This window comes from Pseudoliparis swirei, chromosome 4, assembly GCF_029220125.1.
Source record: "Pseudoliparis swirei isolate HS2019 ecotype Mariana Trench chromosome 4, NWPU_hadal_v1, whole genome shotgun sequence".
NCBI classification, from domain to species: Eukaryota; Metazoa; Chordata; class Actinopteri; order Perciformes; family Liparidae; genus Pseudoliparis; species Pseudoliparis swirei.
Genome location: NC_079391.1, coordinates 25768881 through 25785729, shown reverse-complemented (window position 1 = coordinate 25785729; position 16849 = coordinate 25768881). Strand labels below are relative to the sequence as shown.

General features: G+C 41.9%; 1 protein-coding gene and 1 long non-coding RNA gene across 5 annotated transcripts in view; one reads left to right on the top strand and one right to left on the bottom strand.

The window, feature by feature from the left end:
- Positions 1-16849, bottom strand: part of adamtsl3 (ADAMTS-like 3) — a 48489-nt gene that overhangs the window by 2587 nt on the left and 29053 nt on the right. The window contains exons 3-13 of one of the 4 annotated variants that reach the window (XM_056412510.1): positions 16585-16795; positions 16287-16465; positions 15697-15850; positions 14520-15254; positions 9844-10084; positions 9083-9210; positions 8527-8664; positions 8272-8364; positions 7705-7870; positions 7439-7564; positions 5562-5666 (exon numbers count right to left, since the gene is read on the bottom strand). In XM_056412510.1, coding sequence (XP_056268485.1) covers positions 5642-5666; positions 7439-7564; positions 7705-7870; positions 8272-8364; positions 8527-8664; positions 9083-9210; positions 9844-10084; positions 14520-15254; positions 15697-15712 — 1668 coding nt within the window. In that variant the 5' untranslated portion in view covers positions 15713-15850; positions 16287-16465; positions 16585-16795 and the 3' untranslated portion in view covers positions 5562-5641. Of the gene's footprint in view, positions 1-122; positions 338-3912; positions 4017-4092; positions 4298-5102; positions 5287-5411; positions 5667-7438; positions 7565-7704; positions 7871-8271; positions 8365-8526; positions 8665-9082; positions 9211-9843; positions 10085-14519; positions 15255-15696; positions 15851-16286; positions 16466-16584; positions 16796-16849 lie in introns of those variants that run through there. The other 3 variants (XM_056412511.1, XM_056412513.1, XM_056412512.1) reach the window with 3 other exon arrangements.
- On the top strand, positions 226-665 carry LOC130192490 (uncharacterized). The gene is made up of 2 exons (XR_008831395.1): positions 226-306; positions 404-665. It is a non-coding gene; the product is annotated as an uncharacterized LOC130192490 (long non-coding RNA).

The following is a 16849-nucleotide window of genomic DNA, read 5'->3' as shown; positions in this document are numbered from 1 at the left end:
TTTACTTGGGATTACATTGATTTCAGTCATTCATTCAAGGAAATAATATACAACTGTACACTGTTAATCTGGTATATAACTAAAATCAAATAGTTTCTTGATAAAAAACGTAACACACTTACTCCCACAGCTGGGGGTGTTGCAGTGCTGCCAGGTGGGTGGCTGCTGGAGCCAGACACAGTGGTGGTCCGCCAGAGTCCTGCCACTCCTGCGGTAAACACAGTCCACCCTGCGGGACTGAAAGCCACTCCCACAGACTACAGTGCATGCTCGCCACGCACTCGTACGCCACTGGACATCACACAGGTCAGAGGAACAGTTGCGTACCGACACAGGCCTGTAAGACAGATGTTTTGGTTTTGTCATTACTTTTTAACTCATTGCTTTTGCACATTTTTCATAGATATCCTGGAACCTGTTTCACAAAGCAGGTTTAATGTGTACACTGGAGAAAAAAAACCTGGAACCCCATTAAGAGTTTCATTGAAATTTAACATTCTCTTTTTGATACTAAGGGACACATTCTTAACCTCTTGAGCCCTACCCGATTTTTGAGCTTTCTGCTCGAAATGACATACCCAAACTAAAAAGGGTTTAGCTCTGCAACCACAAAAGCTATTTGAATAATGTTGGTGTGATAATAAAGGCAACACATGTGAGCTTTTGTTCAGATGTGTAAATAGTTGTATATATGTTACTGGTTAAGAGTAAATAAAGATGAAACTTCTGTGAAAATAGGAGTTTCAGGTTCAATAAAAAAAACACACACTTTCAGGATAAATATCTCCTGGATGGATGCACAGCAAAGGCCTAAAATCACCAAGATAATAACACAACTTGTAAACAGACTCTCTGCAAAGTATGAACAATAGTTGGAGAGTTTTTAGTCAAGAGAATTTAGGCGAGGTCTTTAAAATTTGCATTTGGGCACATTGGAGCAACATCTGTGCCATTTGACTTTTCTCAAGTACCAAACCATTTATTTCTCTTAGCTGTTGCGCGCGCAGATATCTGTCGTTTTTTTGAATCCACCAGGGAAGGGTCATTGGAATCCTTAGAGCCAATAGAATCGATTGGTATCCAGAAAGACAAGATTGACAGCACTGTGAGCTAATAGGAGACAAAAAGGTGTCGCCATATTTGAACATGTGAAATCCGATTAGTTGAAATTGAACTTCCTGACAGCTGACTGGTTTTTAAAGAGACATACACACACACACGGAAGCCATGCCAGCTTTATTCCATGGGAGAAAATCGTTTTTTCTTCTTTTCAAGGACAAAAGTAAGTTAAATTTGCTGGCTGTAAAGCTATGAAGCGATTAATATTTCTGTGTTCTTTGGCTCATATCTCCATGATACTTTGGTGCCGAAGGATTCTGTAAAGATATTTAGAATCTGTGTGAAGTCTTCTTGCTTTCTAACACCTACATGTCGCTAGTTCCGGAAACATATTGAGTGGGCCAACTCCTGAGAAAATTATGATTGTGATTTTCTAATTATTACTTAAGTTGGTGTTTGAGTTTGAGTGTTGAAATGGCTCACTGATACTTGTAGCCCAAGTTATTTTCTTTAATTTAATGTACAACATCAATATATTTGCTCATGTTTATTATAATGTTATAGACAGTTTAAAACACAATATAAAAGAATCACTCAACATTTTGGAAAATACCTTTAGAATTGTTTCTCTCCCATAAATCAGGTGAGGAAATCAATATCAGTCTGTTAAGCAGAGCAGCAGTCAATTAGTTTGAGTTAGCCTATCTTAGAATAAAGACTTGGATCAGGGGGAAACAGCTTGTTTGGGTCTATCCAAAGTAAAAAAAGAAATCCTGTAAACAAAAAAAATGAACTTTTTTTATAGAACAGTTCTACCACGGCTTTGGGTTTTGTTCAATATTGAAATGAGATAACGTTCATAATGTCCATGAATAGATCAGTAATGGCCAGACAAAACGATTTTAAAGTGCATTACATTTTTTTCAATCAAACCATTATGTTAGGACCAGCCAGCCGGGGTCCCACCTCAGCCCGATCGCACTGAGACACCCGGGACCTCGGAGTGCGCTGCCAGAGACTTGCGCACCTGGCGACGAGGACGAGCCGGGCGCGCTTCGGCGCACACCTGCCACGTCACAGCTGCACCTCGTAGCTCGTTACACGGGGAGTGAAGTAGCAGGACTGCCAGTAGTTTGCTGCGAGTTCGTTCCAGAATCTCATGAAGAGAGATCGTTCGTCCCCTGGAGTTTTTTGTGTCGGAGCTTTGTTTCGTGTGGGTTACCATTGATTAACTTTTTCCCGTGGATTATTCAGGAGTGAGTTTTTGTTTGCGTGTTTTCCTCTGCCAATTAAGGAGGCAGTTTTCTTTCGTTTTCTCGGAACTTTCCGCTCCCTTTGTTATTTAAATAAACTACGCCTTGTTTTTCGGCTAAGCATTAACACTGTCTGTTGTCGTGCACTTGGGGTCGAAGACAAACCATAACACATTAATTGGTCAAATCTAGAGGTTGGTAGAGGTACTTGTGAACTTTGACAGCCCTGGGCTCGCTGTTTCCACATATCATTCAGTCTCTATGCTAAACTAGGATAACCACATCCTGGATCCATCTCAATACAACACACTGACATGATGTTGATATCATCTTCTCACCTCCCTCTTGAAAATAAAAACATTTAGTCATTTGTAATCGTATTCCTTCAAATGGGCTTAAAAGAAACATATTCAACAGGAATCCTAGCAGAAACTCAATTCTTTGTGAACAGAAAATCTCATGCTTATCTTATTTAAATAATGCTGGCCACATCTAATGCATCCAATACAAAAGCTCTGCCACATCTGTACAATGCTTTTAATCGCACATTTTGGTTACAACTTTGCAAGAGGTGTTCTATTTCTATTTTAGTTGTGAGAACAATGATTTGAAAGTAATATTCATCATTAGTCTGATCTATTTATAACTAGAATGGGCACTCGGTAGAGCGCATACCTTCGCATATCACAAGATTGGGCATTGAATTATGAACATTTTGGCATTAGTTGCATTGAGTGGGTAGGTCAGTCCTTCAATCAGGGGTTGAGTTCAAACCGCCCTAGTCGATGTGTGTCCTCCTTGACACTTAACTTGTTTGCTCCCTGTAGCTGTCTTGTGAATGGTGAATGAATGTAACAGTATTGTAAGTCGCTTTGGATAAAAGCGTCAGCCAAATGACATGTAATGTAATGTAATGTAATGCCAATTGGACAAAAATGTATCGTGCTATGGTAAAAAAAGTGACCTTTCCATGACCTTGACCTTGACCTTTGACCCGATTGATCCCAAAATCTAATCAAATGGTCCCCGGATAATAACCAATCATCCCACCAAATTTCATGCGATTCAAGAACATTTTGACCTGTTCATGACCTTTGACCTTGACCTTTGACCCGATCGATCCCAAAATCTAGTCAATTGGTCCCCGGATAATAAACAATCATCCCACCAAATTTCATGCGATTCGGTTCAATACTTTTTGAGTTCTGCGAAAGATTTTGACCTGTTCATGACCTTTGACCTTTGACCCGATCGATCCCAAAATCTAATCAACTGGTCCCCGGATAATAAACAATCATCCCACCAAATTTCATGCGATTCGGTTCAATACTTTTTGAGTTCTGCGAAAGATTTTGACCTGTTCATGACCTTTGACCTTTGACCCGATCGATCCCAAAATCTAATCAACTGGTCCCCGGATAATAAACAATCATCCCACCAAATTTCATGCGATTCGGTTCAATACTTTTTGAGATTTGCGAATAACACGCATACAAATAAATAAATAAATAAATAAATAAATACACGGCGATCAAAACATAACCTTCCGGCATTTTCAATGCGAAGGTAATAATCTGCGTTTGAACATGTGTGTGTATACCTGTCTCTGAGATCACAGTCTGTGCACGAGGAGCCATTCGCATGATGGCAGATGACAGATCTCTTCTGTATGGTGGCAGCGGGGCCCAAACACCTCCCTAAACACTGAAATTGAGTAACATATAATTGACACATAAGGCTACATTTTCTACATTGTAAACACATAATTCTGAGTGCATACCTTTCCCCATGCACTGGCTACCCAGGTTGGACAGTCATTGGCGGTGCACTGCTCGGAGCTTGAGAGCCGGCTGGTCCTCTCACAGGCAGCTGCTGTCAGAGTCTTCACTGCACCTCTGGCTTCTAACTGCTGACAGGAGACCTGCCTCCTTTTCCAGCCACCTCCGCATGAGGCAGAACATTTCGACCACTCTGATGCCAACCATCTGAAATGATGGCATGACACAAGAAATACACAGAACAAGATGGGAGATAGCTCAACAATTCATCATCTCGTTTGAGTGCCAGATAGCATTCTAATCTTCTTTTTCTTCATTCCAATAATCTAAATAGTTCTTTGCATCGTATTTGGTTTTACTCTGTTGTTTGGATAGCAGTGTTGTTGTGAGACTGGTCAGATTGTGTCAGAGAGCTTATCATTGGGCTCAGCTTTTATCATCTGGATCGTGGTCCATGCCTACTACCAACTATTCATACACTGTCATATTCATTGAATGTGTTTTAACTCTAATCTGTCCTTCTGCACACATGGCATCTATTGCACCTGTCCATCCTGGAGAGGGATCCTCCTCTGTTGCTCTCCTGAAGGTTTCTTCCCCTTTTTCCCCGTGAAGGGTTGTTTGGGAGTTTTTCCTGATCCAATGTGACGTTCTGGGCCAGGGATGTCTATGTGTACAGATTGTAAAGCACTCTGAGGCAAATTTGTAATTTGTGAGAATGGCTAATACAAAATAAACTGAATTGAATATCATAGCACTAGTTAGATATAGTCTGGTGTACAAAAGTACCTCATGGTATCTTGTTAATAATGCAGAATTAATATCTCTTTATTCTGCTATCGAACTTACGTTTTTATTAATGACGATCATCACCTTGTATGAGGAAATTCTCTCTAACTGTACCTCGCTGAATTTGATTTGAAACCCTGCCATACTCTGTGTGCAGGATCTGGCTTTGGGTTGGATGATCTGCTTTCAGAAATGACATCATGATGTCTATATATAAGTGTACCTGGGAGGGCAGTTCTGTCTGTTGCAGGTGACTGGCAAAGTGATTGGTTTTGGTATGTGCTGACACATGGTTGACTGAACAGCCTTTCCATTCAGATTGACACAGTGAATCCCCCGCAGCCAAGTTCCTCTATTCCCACAAGAAGCACTGCACTTGGTCCATTCTCCAAAACGCCAGTTCAACTCTGTGGACCCAAATGTACAACATAATCCATAGCATAAAGTAAACGACAATGGAAGGATTTCTGAACACCATTGGAGGCGTTAAACTTTAACCACCATCCAGGTAAAGTCCATATATAATGCTCACCTTCAATTTGAACGTACATCCAAGCAGACAACATTTGTCTGGTACTGTTGATAAGGGTCCAGCATCGGTATCGGCCTGAGAACTCAACCTGGAGTGTATTGACCTCAATGACACGGCCTCCCACTAGCATCCTGTACTGCGGACCTTGTTTCGGACCAGATCCCTCGGTGTGTTCTGGACTTGAAACCTCCTTCAGGGTCAGATTGTTGTAATCCCACATCACTGGCAGTTTATGGTGAGCAAGGACTGGACACCCTTTTGATAGATCAAAGCAGACTGAATGTAAATATCTCATTATAATCGACTGCTGAAAATACTGTATTTCAAGTGGAACTCTGTTTATAGGAAAATAACTAAGTAATGACATAATTAGATTAAAATGTTAAAACTAAAATATCTGTATCCAAACAATATAAATGGGAAAGCCATAATGTAGATCACAGGTGTCAAACCTGTGGTTGGTCTCACTAGTGTGAGACCAACCAGCTCACTGAAATTCAAGCATGTCTTAAAGACATAAAAACATGGATGACCTGCAACTTCCTGATGTTAAACTCAGACAAAACTGTTATTTTACTCGGCCCTTAACACCTCAGAGATCAATTATCTGGTGATGTGGTTTCTGTAGATTGGCATTGTCCTGGCATCCAACAACACTGCAAAGAATCTCGGCGTTATCTTTGATCGGGACTTGTCCTTTAACTCCCACTTGGGGCAAATCTCAAGGACTGCATTTTTTCATCTACATCCATTTCTTGGGAGGTTTTCCTGATCCGATGTCAGGTACTGGCACAGGGATGTCGTATTTGAACAGATTGTAAAGCCCTCTGAGGCAAATTTGTGATGTGGACTATATAAAATAAACTGAAGACACCAAAAAAGAGCTCCCCCCCCCACACACACACATGCACATGCACACTATAACACAACACGCAAAGATGTCATCAAGACCAGTTTAGCGCTTGGTATCACATTTACCAGAGGAGCTTGATAACTAAAGGCTCTGGCTCCCATTCTACTTTTTAAGACTCTAGGAACTACAAGTAGTCCCGCATTTAGTGAACGCAGCTCTCTAGTGGGGCAATATGGTACTACAAACTCCTTAAGATATGATGGTGCATCACCAATCAAGGCTTTGTACGTTAAGAGAAGAATTTTAAAAGTGATTCTTGATTTTACTGGGAGCCAGTGCAGAGCAGCTAGTGTGATCTCTTTTCTTAGTTTTAGTGAGAACACGAGCTGCAGCATTCTGGATCAACTGGAGGGACCTAAGAGACTTATTAGAGCAGCCTGATAATAAGGACTTGCAGTAATCCAGTCTCGAAGTAACGAACGCATGAACCAATTTTTCTGCATCTTTTTGAGACAAGATGTGCCTGATTTTTGAAATATTACGTAGATGAAAGAATGCAGTCCTTGAGATTTGCTTCACGTGGGAGTTAAAGGACAAGTCCCGATCAAAGATAACGCCAAGATTCTTTACTTTATCCTACCGTTGCTCGCTTTTCCCATGTCAATGTGGCTGCACCTCATGCCACATCTTCCCTTCCTTGTGACCTAGCTTCCATAAGTCATCCAGTGCTAATGCGACGCCATCTGGCGGTCAGGAAGAATTAAATAGAACATAGAATTATGGTTCTATGAACTCTGGATGACTAGACTACCAGAGTTGTCTGGGCAAGAGGATTCTGAAGGAGTAGCTTGCGTGATGACGTGAGGGTTTTGTACTGGGGTGTGTGCCTTGCATCATCGCATGATCACAGGGGAATTATTTTAGTATAATGACTCAACCCCCTCATTTACGAGATGGATGTATCCAGTGCCACCACCATCTCGCAGTCATACAAAACTTATAGAACCGTAGTTACAATTCTAACTTGTTTTATTTGTCCCCAGAGTTTGGAGATATTTGTCTCTGAGATAATAGCTTCATGGAAGTAAAATGGTGGTGAATGTGTCGAGGTTGTCTGCTATAGTTTAAACATAAGGATGGGTGGCTGTGTTGGTATGTATGCTTATTGGAGTACCTATACGTAGAATGTCTCCAGGCTTGATAAAGACACTCGTTCCCCGATGTGACGCCATCAGGAGCCTTCTTCTGTTCATCTCTTGTGAGATTGGAACTACCTTGCTTCCCCCAGCAGGATATTGACCTGATTAGACACAAACACACACGTTCACATAAATAAGTGGTATTTCAGATAAAGACTATGATCAAAATAAACAGCTTTTTGTGTGTACTGATATTTTCGGTATTTCATGAAAAGTGTTGTACCTGTGTGTGTGAACCCACCATAGACATGCAGAACAGTAGAAGCAGTGGACTTTCCAATGGCGTTCGTAGCGGTACATGAGTAGATGCCCTGGTTGTGCAGAGAGACATTTCGGATCCACAATGAGCCAGAGGGCACCAAATGGTCCATTCTTTTTGCTCCATGTGACCGTGGGCAGAGGAACGCCTGACAGACAGAATAAAAAGTGCAGTATGTACAATAATTCTATAGCTATTATAGTTTTACTTTTTACACTGATGGCAGGGCCTACCATGCATGTTTCCACCTGTCCATCAGCACTATCTGACCATTCACACCCATTGAAGGAGCAGGGATAAACTGCCAATCCTTTGATTGAAGAATGACTGCTCCACCACTGAGCCACAGCCACACAAATGTTTTTTATTCACCTCAATTTTCCAAATAAAATGTAGTTTCGAGCCATTGTTGTGAGCCTCACCATTCCAACTGCCTTGCAGACATACATAACCTTGCCCTGCAATATCGCAAACGGTCACTACCTGACTTAAAATATGAGTGATACTGTTACACCTGATTTCATTACTTCAGATTTCATTGCAACATACTGTAGAAGGTTGAGCAGTTTAATCCCGTGCGCATCCTGTTCCAATTTAAGACTCCACAATGCCAGTGCCTTGAGGGTAGCTTGCTGCCATTGCCTTGAATAAAAAATTAAAAAAATTAAAATTTCTTTTAAAAAAAAGTTGAAAATGAATGCAATCCATTCAAGTCCATCAAGTGAGAAAATATTATTTTTCCTCATTTGGGTGAACTGGCCATTTAAAATAACATTATTTATGCAATACGTTATTGTGACCTACCAGTAACGGGGCAGTCCAGCGTAAGGTTGGTGCCAGGGCGTACACTGACTCGCCCCCCAACCGTGGACCTGAAGTTGTGGCCTAACACCATCCCATGGTCTGAAATATTTCTCCATGACACTGCAATGGCTGGTGGCTCTGAAGTTTCACACACAGCGAAACAGTGTCAGTCACTTCTGCGGTAATGAATCTCTTTTCTGCTTTCGTCATTTGTGGGTTATCTTGGTTAAGTTCATTTTTTACTTTTTAAGTTACTGATGCTAATCTTCAAAACCTTCAAAACTAGACTGGACAAAAACAGTTGTGGGATGTAAAAGAAATATACCAAAAGAGAAGAACGTTTGTATTTATTGATCTATTATTTGTCTTTCCCCCCTTCCACCTTGAATATACACTTATATTCAAGGTAGATGGCTTACCGTGAAAGTAGGGGCTGTATGTGTTTTTCTTTGTATACAATTATGCTTGAAGGTAATAGGTACATTAATTTTTAGGTTGACAGAAATATTAAATCACAATTAGAGATTTGCTAAATAATGACATTTAGGACATATACCTGCCACAAGTAGTTGAGATGTCTCTGAGTCTGAGCCATGTGTGTTGGTAGCTATGCACTTGTAATGGCCTCCGTCAGACAGTCTGGGCTGGGTGATGTGGAGTCCTTCGGCGATATCCCAGGATACCCTGCAGACAGACAAAAAGCTTGCAATACTTTCTGAGAAGTACAACTTACACAAAAGGAGGGGCTAAGTTATCACATACACACGCACACACACGCACACGCACACACACGTGTAGTCTTTGCAGCTGTCTGTCATTGTCTGTGCAATGCTGTATGAAGCAGTCTCTTGCATTTAACGTCAGAAATAAATCACCCATATTTATGTGCTCAACTGCCAGCAGCATAGTGCAGATTGTGTGCTTTGTGTGCAAAGAGCTGGGGTGGGTGTTGTACATTGTATTTTAACAGCTCATGGTGGGATAAGACATCAACGAGTGGCGAATGTAAATGAAAAAACATTGCTCGACAAGATTTTCATAAAAATGGCAATATCTGAAATCATACAAAGTTTATTTCTCTCAAAAGCAAATTTCGAGATAAAATAGAATAAGAACGGTTTTTGGCCACTGTTTCAGATGATAATTATATATATTTTTGTTTTGGATTTGACCGTTTCTATGACACAGAGCTCATTGAAAGCAATGTGTCATATATATATACTGCCCAGGGTTGTATTATTTGGCATATTATGATATCCTGATCAAAATACATCCAAGTTTGAAAGGACTTTGATGACTATGTCAGCAGTATGTTACCTGTCAGTATGCCGCAGCAGAGCTCCATCTTTGGTCCAGCTGATTTTGGGAGGAGGGAAGCCCTCTACAGGACAGCGTATGGTCAGTGATTGGGTAGTATTGGTTAGGTGGGTGCTGTGTCCAATGCTGATGTTGATGTTCTTCTGAAAAGCCAGTGGTTGAGTCTGCTGCTGTCTGTTAATTACTGGTCTATTCGCATATGTTTCCAATGAGGAGCGTTCTGACCAGTTGGGCATTTTGTCTGTGAAACAAATCAGGTACAAACACAACATAAAGCTTATTCCCTACTTGAGACCAAGATAGAAACGCTGGTTTGCAAATAACATAAACAGATATTGTCTTTCTATTAAATGTTATACTCTTTAATATATCATATTTTCACGTATCCTATATTAACCAAGATGACAGTGTGTGTAATGTGAAAAAAAGATAATGGCCTGTATTTTTTCTTATTTGGTGGAAATAAGAAATATAAAGTCAACATAAATTTACAGTATGTGCATATATGTTGTAGAACTAATTAGTAAGTCCCTAGTATTTTCCACATCACAGTTTACAGCTGCCATAGAAGAGGTGAACATGCCAGAGGTGAACATGCCAAATAACCAATGTGTCAACAGCGTCTTATTAGAAGAGGAAGGAAAATGGAAAGGATGAAATATTCCAAACATCACATATTCCTGCAGACGACACTACTAGAGTGGCTGTCCACAAGCTTCGAAACAACAAGACATGGTTAACAGGTTCAGAAGTCTTGTGGAAAGCAAAGGAAACACAGATGTACTGCAGTGGGCACTGTTGATGAAGGAGATGCAAAAGTCAAGAATGTCACGACTTCCCCACCTTCAGAGTTATATTCATCCTGCCTGCCTGCTTAATTAACTCTCCGGTCATTCCAGATCCTGTCATCCTCACCTGATTGTCTCTCATTCCCTTCACCTGGTCCTCATGCCCTTCTCACCTGCAGCCCATCCCCTCAATTAGTCCCTCACTATTTAGCTCCCTCAGTTCCACTTTGTCCTCTGTCCTCTGATTACCTTCGCATTGAAAATGCCGGAAGGTTATGTTTTGATCGCCGTGTATTTATTTATTTATTTATTCATCTAGTTATTTATTTATTTATTTATTTATTTGTATGCGTGTTAGTCGCAAAACTCAAAAAGTATTGAACCGAATCGCATGAAATTTGGTGGGATGATTGATTATTATCCGGGGACCAGTTGATTAGATTTTGGGATCGATCGGGTCAAAGGTCAAGGTCAAAGGTCATGAACAGGTCAAAATCTTTCGCAGAACTCAAAAAGTATTGAACCGAATCGCATGAAATTTGGTGAGATGATTGTTTATTATCCGGGGACCAGTTGATTAGATTTTGGGATTGATCGGGTCAAAGGTCAAGGTCATGAACAGGTCAAATCTTCTTGAATCACATGGAATTTGGTGGGATGATTGGTTATTATCTGGGGACCATTTGATTAGATTTTGGGATCAATCGGGTCAAAGGTCAAGGTCAAGGTCATGGAAAGGTCAACATTTTTTTTTTACCATAGCACGATACATTTTTGTCCAATTGGCATGCAACTAATGCCAACATGTTCATAATTCAATGCCCAATCTTGTGATATGCGAAGGTATGCGCTCTACCGAGTGCCCGTTCTAGTTGTCTTGTGTGTTGGTGCCAAACTCTCCAACGAATTCCTAAATACAAATTCTGATCTGCCCGTTACGACCCTGTTTGCCTGTTGACCCGACTTAATATTTTGCCTACCCCTTTTTGAATTTGTTGCCTTATTTGATGGACCACCCGGTTTTGACCCTGCCTGAATCACCAAGTAAAGAGCCTCCTCCTGCATTCTTGTTTACGTGTCATGCTTTTGGGTTCCAGTATCTGTAACCCTTACAAAGGAGATCTCTGTAAATGAGTACAGTGGAGTGGTGCAACTCCTCATCTCAAAAAGTATCACTCTGATTGGACGAGACTGAAAATTGCAGTCACATTAATATTTAAAGTAAAGAAGACTAAAAATGTAGGCAAAACAGGAAGGAACTTATTGTGAATACCCTGGGTATCACAATTGCATTGATCAGGAGATGAGTGAAAGCCACAGGTTCAGTGGAACAACAGCTAATTGGACCTGTACTTGAGAGCTCTTTTCTCGTCTTCCGGTTGTCCAGGGTGAGAGGCACCGGGCGGGAGTAGGGATACTCACAAGTCCCCGAAGAACGAGAGGGTCGCGAATCGGTAGGAGGGCTCCTGTAAAGGGCACCACCTGCCGACTCCATAGTTCTCCTGGGAGACTTCAACGCTCACGTGGGCAATGACAGAGAAACCTGGCAGGGGGGTGATTGGGAGGAACGGCTTGACCGATCTGAACCCGAGCAGTGTTCTGTTATTTAACTTCTGTGCTAGCCACGGTTTGTCCATAGCGAACACCATGTTCTAACATAATGTGGAAGGCCTGGTTGGCCCGGGGGTCTCCTAAAGCAGCTGACAGGTACTGGCAGGCCAGAAGAGCTGCAGCTTTGGTGGTCGCGGATGCAAAAACTCGGGCATGGGAGGAGTTCAGGGAGGATTTTCAGTTGGCCTCATGGAGGTTCTGGCAAACCATCCGACGGCTCAGGAGGGAAAGCAAGGCCTACCCAGACTTTTCTCACTGTAAAGAACTGTGGACCAGCTCTTTACCCTCGCAAGAATACTCGAGGGGTACTGGGAGTTTGCCCAAGAGAGTTTGACTTGGAGAAGGATTACTACCAGGTCCCAAGGGATTGCTGTGGGGGGTGCTGCGGGAGTATGGGGTTCCGGACTCGTTGCTACGGGTTATCCGGTCTCTGTACGCCTGCAGTAAGGGCTGTGTTTGCATTCTCGGCATTAAGTATATTATGTAAACATATACAGTATATGTATATATATATATATATAGACACAATACATACATACACACATATATATATATATATAGAGAGAGGACCTGTATATATACAGTGGGTATGGAAAGTATTCAGACCCCTTTACAGTTCACTCTCTGTTTCATTGCAGCCATTTGCTAAAATCAAAAAAGTTCATTTTATTTCGCATTAATGTACACTCAACACCCCATTTTGACAGAAAAAAACAAATGTAGAAATGTTTGCACATTTTTTTAAACGAAAAAACTGAAATATCATATTCAAACCCTTTGCTCAGTATTGAGTAGAAGCACCCTTTTGAACAAGTACAGCCATGAGTCTTCTTGGGAATGATGCAACAAGTGTTTCACAGCTGGATTTGGGGATCCTCTCCAGTTCTGTCAGGTTGGATGGTGAACGTTGGTGGACAGCCATTTTCAGGTCTCTCCAGAGATGCTCAATTGGGTTTAGGTCAGGGCTCTGGCTGGGCCAGTCATGAATGGTCACAGAGTTGTTCCGAAGCCACTCCTTTGTTATTTTAGCTGTGTGCTTAGGGTCATTGTCTTGTTGGAAGGTGAAGCTTCGGCCCAGTCTGAGTCTGGAGCACTCTGGAAGAGGTTTTCTTCCAGGATATCTCTGTACTTGGCCGCATTCATCGGTCCTTCAATTGCAACCAGTCGTCCTGTCCCTGCAGCTGAAAAACACCCCCATAGCATGATGCTGCCACCACCATGTTTCACTGTTGGGATTGTATTGGGCAGGTTATGAGCAGTGCCTGGTTTTCTCCATTCTTAGAATTAACGCCCAAAAGTTTAATCTTAGTCTCATAAGACCAGAGAATCTTATTTATAACAGTCTGGGAGTCCTTCGTGTGTTTTTTGGCATACGTTATGCAGGCTTTCATATGTCTTGCACTGAGGAGAGGCTTCCGTTGGGCCACTCTGCCATAAAGCCCCGACTGGTGACTGCAGTGATAGTTGACTTTGTGGAACTTTCTCCCATCTCTACTGCATCTCTGGAGCTCAGCCACAGTGATCTTCTTCCACGATTGCTCAGTTTGGCTGGACGGCCAGGTCTAGGAAGGGTTCTGGCGGTCCCAAACTTCTTCCATTAAAGGATTATGGAGGCCACTGTTCTCTTAGGAACCTTGAGTGCTGCAGAAATTCTTTTGTAACCTTGGCCAGATCTGTTCCTTGGCACAATTCTCTCTCTGAGCTCCCTGGGAAGTTCCTTCGACCTCATGCTTCTCGTTTGCTCTGACATACACTGTGAGCTGTTAGGTCACAAGTGTGTGCCTTTCCTAATCAAGTCCAATCAGTTTATTTAAACACAGCTTGACTCCAATGAAGGAGTAGACCCATCTCAAGGAGGATCAGAACAAATGGACAGCATGTGAGTTAAATATGAGTGTCACGGCAAAGGGTCTGAATACGTATGACCATGTGATATTCCAGTTTTTCTTTTTTAATAAATTTGCAAAAATGTCTACATTTGTTTTTTTCTGTCAAGATGGGGTGCTGAGTGTACATTAATAAGAAATCAAATGAACTTTTTTGATTTTAGCAAATGGCTGCAATGAAAGAATGAGTGAACATTTTAAAGGGGTCTGAATACAAAATATAAGTTGTTGTTGTTGTTATTGTGAATCATTTACAAACAAGTTTAATAAATGGATGCAACTGATGACATAAACACACATTGAAAGGAGAATAAGAAGAGCACCACAAGGTATTTAACAAGATCTTCAAAGTGAAACACTGCACGGCATAGGCAGCTGGGGTTATAATTACCTTTAGCTTGTCCTCCACCTCCTGGAGTTATGGTCCAGAGCTGGGAGGCAGACATGTGGGTCAGCAGTGAGGAGATGAGATACGAGGCCTGCTCCTGTTGGATCTCTCCTCTATCAGCTTTCAGGGTGATATTAATCAGTCTCTCCTTCACCTGTGGCTGCAGTACGGCCTCATGGTTACCAGGGGGCAGCAAAGACACACTAATGCCAGGCCAAATCAGCTCCATGCCTGAGTGATGCCAATGGCAACCAGGCAGCATGTAGTCCCACCTGGGAGGACTGGCAGTAGACAGTCTGCCAGTTAATTTGCTGTCACCACCTATAAGCTGGAGGGTTAAGATATCTGAGGCGGGTCCAGCAACACACTTGTACACCCCAATGTCCTCTGAAGTCAAAAATTGGATCTTCAGAGAGTCAAATTTGATGACTCCCAGGTGTTTGGAGCTGGGGAGGGGGCGTCCGTCTTTGAGCCAGCGGATGTTGGCTTTGGGGAACCTTCTGACGGGGCATTTGATGACTAGGGTGGTGTTGGGTAGGAGGTAAGCATGGCCACCAACAGTCAGGTGGAGGCGCTTCTCCTTGCGAGTTTGGATGTAGATTTTGTACATACCCAGGAACTGTGGACACTGTTTAAAACCCTTCTCATAGCCTCTGCGCTTTGGATGACGTCCAAGTGTCTGTCTAACTTGGTTCTTCACCAGAACCTTCTGGATTTTTTTGGGTCTCATCTCTTTCTCTGTTGTAGAAAAAAGAAGAGTGAGAGGTACTTTTTTTTTTAATGCAGATGACAATTTAACTCTCCAGTTCTGATATATAAAACTAATATTGGATTATGGGGTCAGATCATTCTCAATATTAATTAATGCACACAAAATGATTTACATAAGCATTTTGTTTACATATAAATTACTAAATATGTTTGAATGTATGGAAATTGAGTTATCATTATATATAAACAAAAACAAATTAATACATATTTCTGTGTGTATTCATTAATATTGATCTAACCATGTCATGTGAACATATAATACAAAATGTATTTTTTAAACAAAAAGCTGAAGTTTAAAGAGGACAAAGTTGTGTTCAAACATAATGAGGATCATAAACGAGCTTCATCGTGATGGACTCTCAGCTGAGAGGTCAAAGGTCAGTGGGACAAGAGGTGTGTGTGTTCTTACTGGGACAAGCCATCATGCGGCAGGTTTGTACGAGTGGCGGGGAGGGCAATCCTGAGCACAGTTCCCTAGCCAGCGTCACCTGGTTGCCCACTGCTGTCCACTAGCAACACAGTGGCACCCGCCGCTGGATCCCCAAACCACAGGACACCGAACACTACAGATTGAAATATATTTGTTTGCATAGTACAGGAATGTTTTTTTTCTCCATATTTTCATTGAAAAACACAATTATATTGGTTTGACTTGTTCAATTCGCTATAGGTAAACAGTGTATTCAAGAGATGTATTTGGAGCATTAGGCAAAACAGCTCAGGGCTCTCCGGCTCTTCTTTCCCTCAGATGTCAGCATTGTCGAGGCATTTTGCTCTTGGTTAATGTCACCAATGTGCCTGCCTAAGTTTGTTAGTCACAAAAATCTTTGGCTGTGGTTCCATTGAACTGATCTTGCTAAAAATTTTGCTTTTATAAATGAAGATTTGCTTGGGCCTTAGTTCAAAGTTGATCTGTTCCTATGGAAACATTGCAAAATTTAAAACAGCAACTTTTATTTAAGCTTACACCATCATTTATTTCCACTTGCTGGAGCTCACCTTTCCCCATTCTCCTTCTGACAAATAGGGCAGACAGTCAATGTTGCAGCAGTTCCTGTTAGTGGCAGGTTTCCCCCCCAGCAAGGCCCGTCTCCAAGCCTTCTCTGGGCCCCTGTGGACAAGAGCTGCTGACAGTAGACCTTCCGCACTTGGACACCCCCACCACAGGACTGGGAGCACTGGATAAATGAAGCAGAGGAAGAAGATAGAGGTATGAATGGAGGAGCATTCTGTATCAGATTTCCTATCACACACACAATAACATGCATAAGCACATACACACAAACAAAGTCTCCACCTGTTGCCATAGCTCTGTCTCCCAGGCTGGAGGACAGTCCACCTGGTTGCAGGGTTGCAGGATGGCAGGTTTGTATTCCTTGCACTCATCCTCTGACACAGTCAGAATATCCTGCTGGTCAACGAACAACAGACGCATGCAAAACACACTCCTGGTTTGAATGCCAACGCCACAGGACGCAGAGCAGCTAGTCCATGCTGTCACCTCCCATCTGCAAGGACAGACAGTCATTATCACTAGTGCACTATGAAATAATTACATAGAA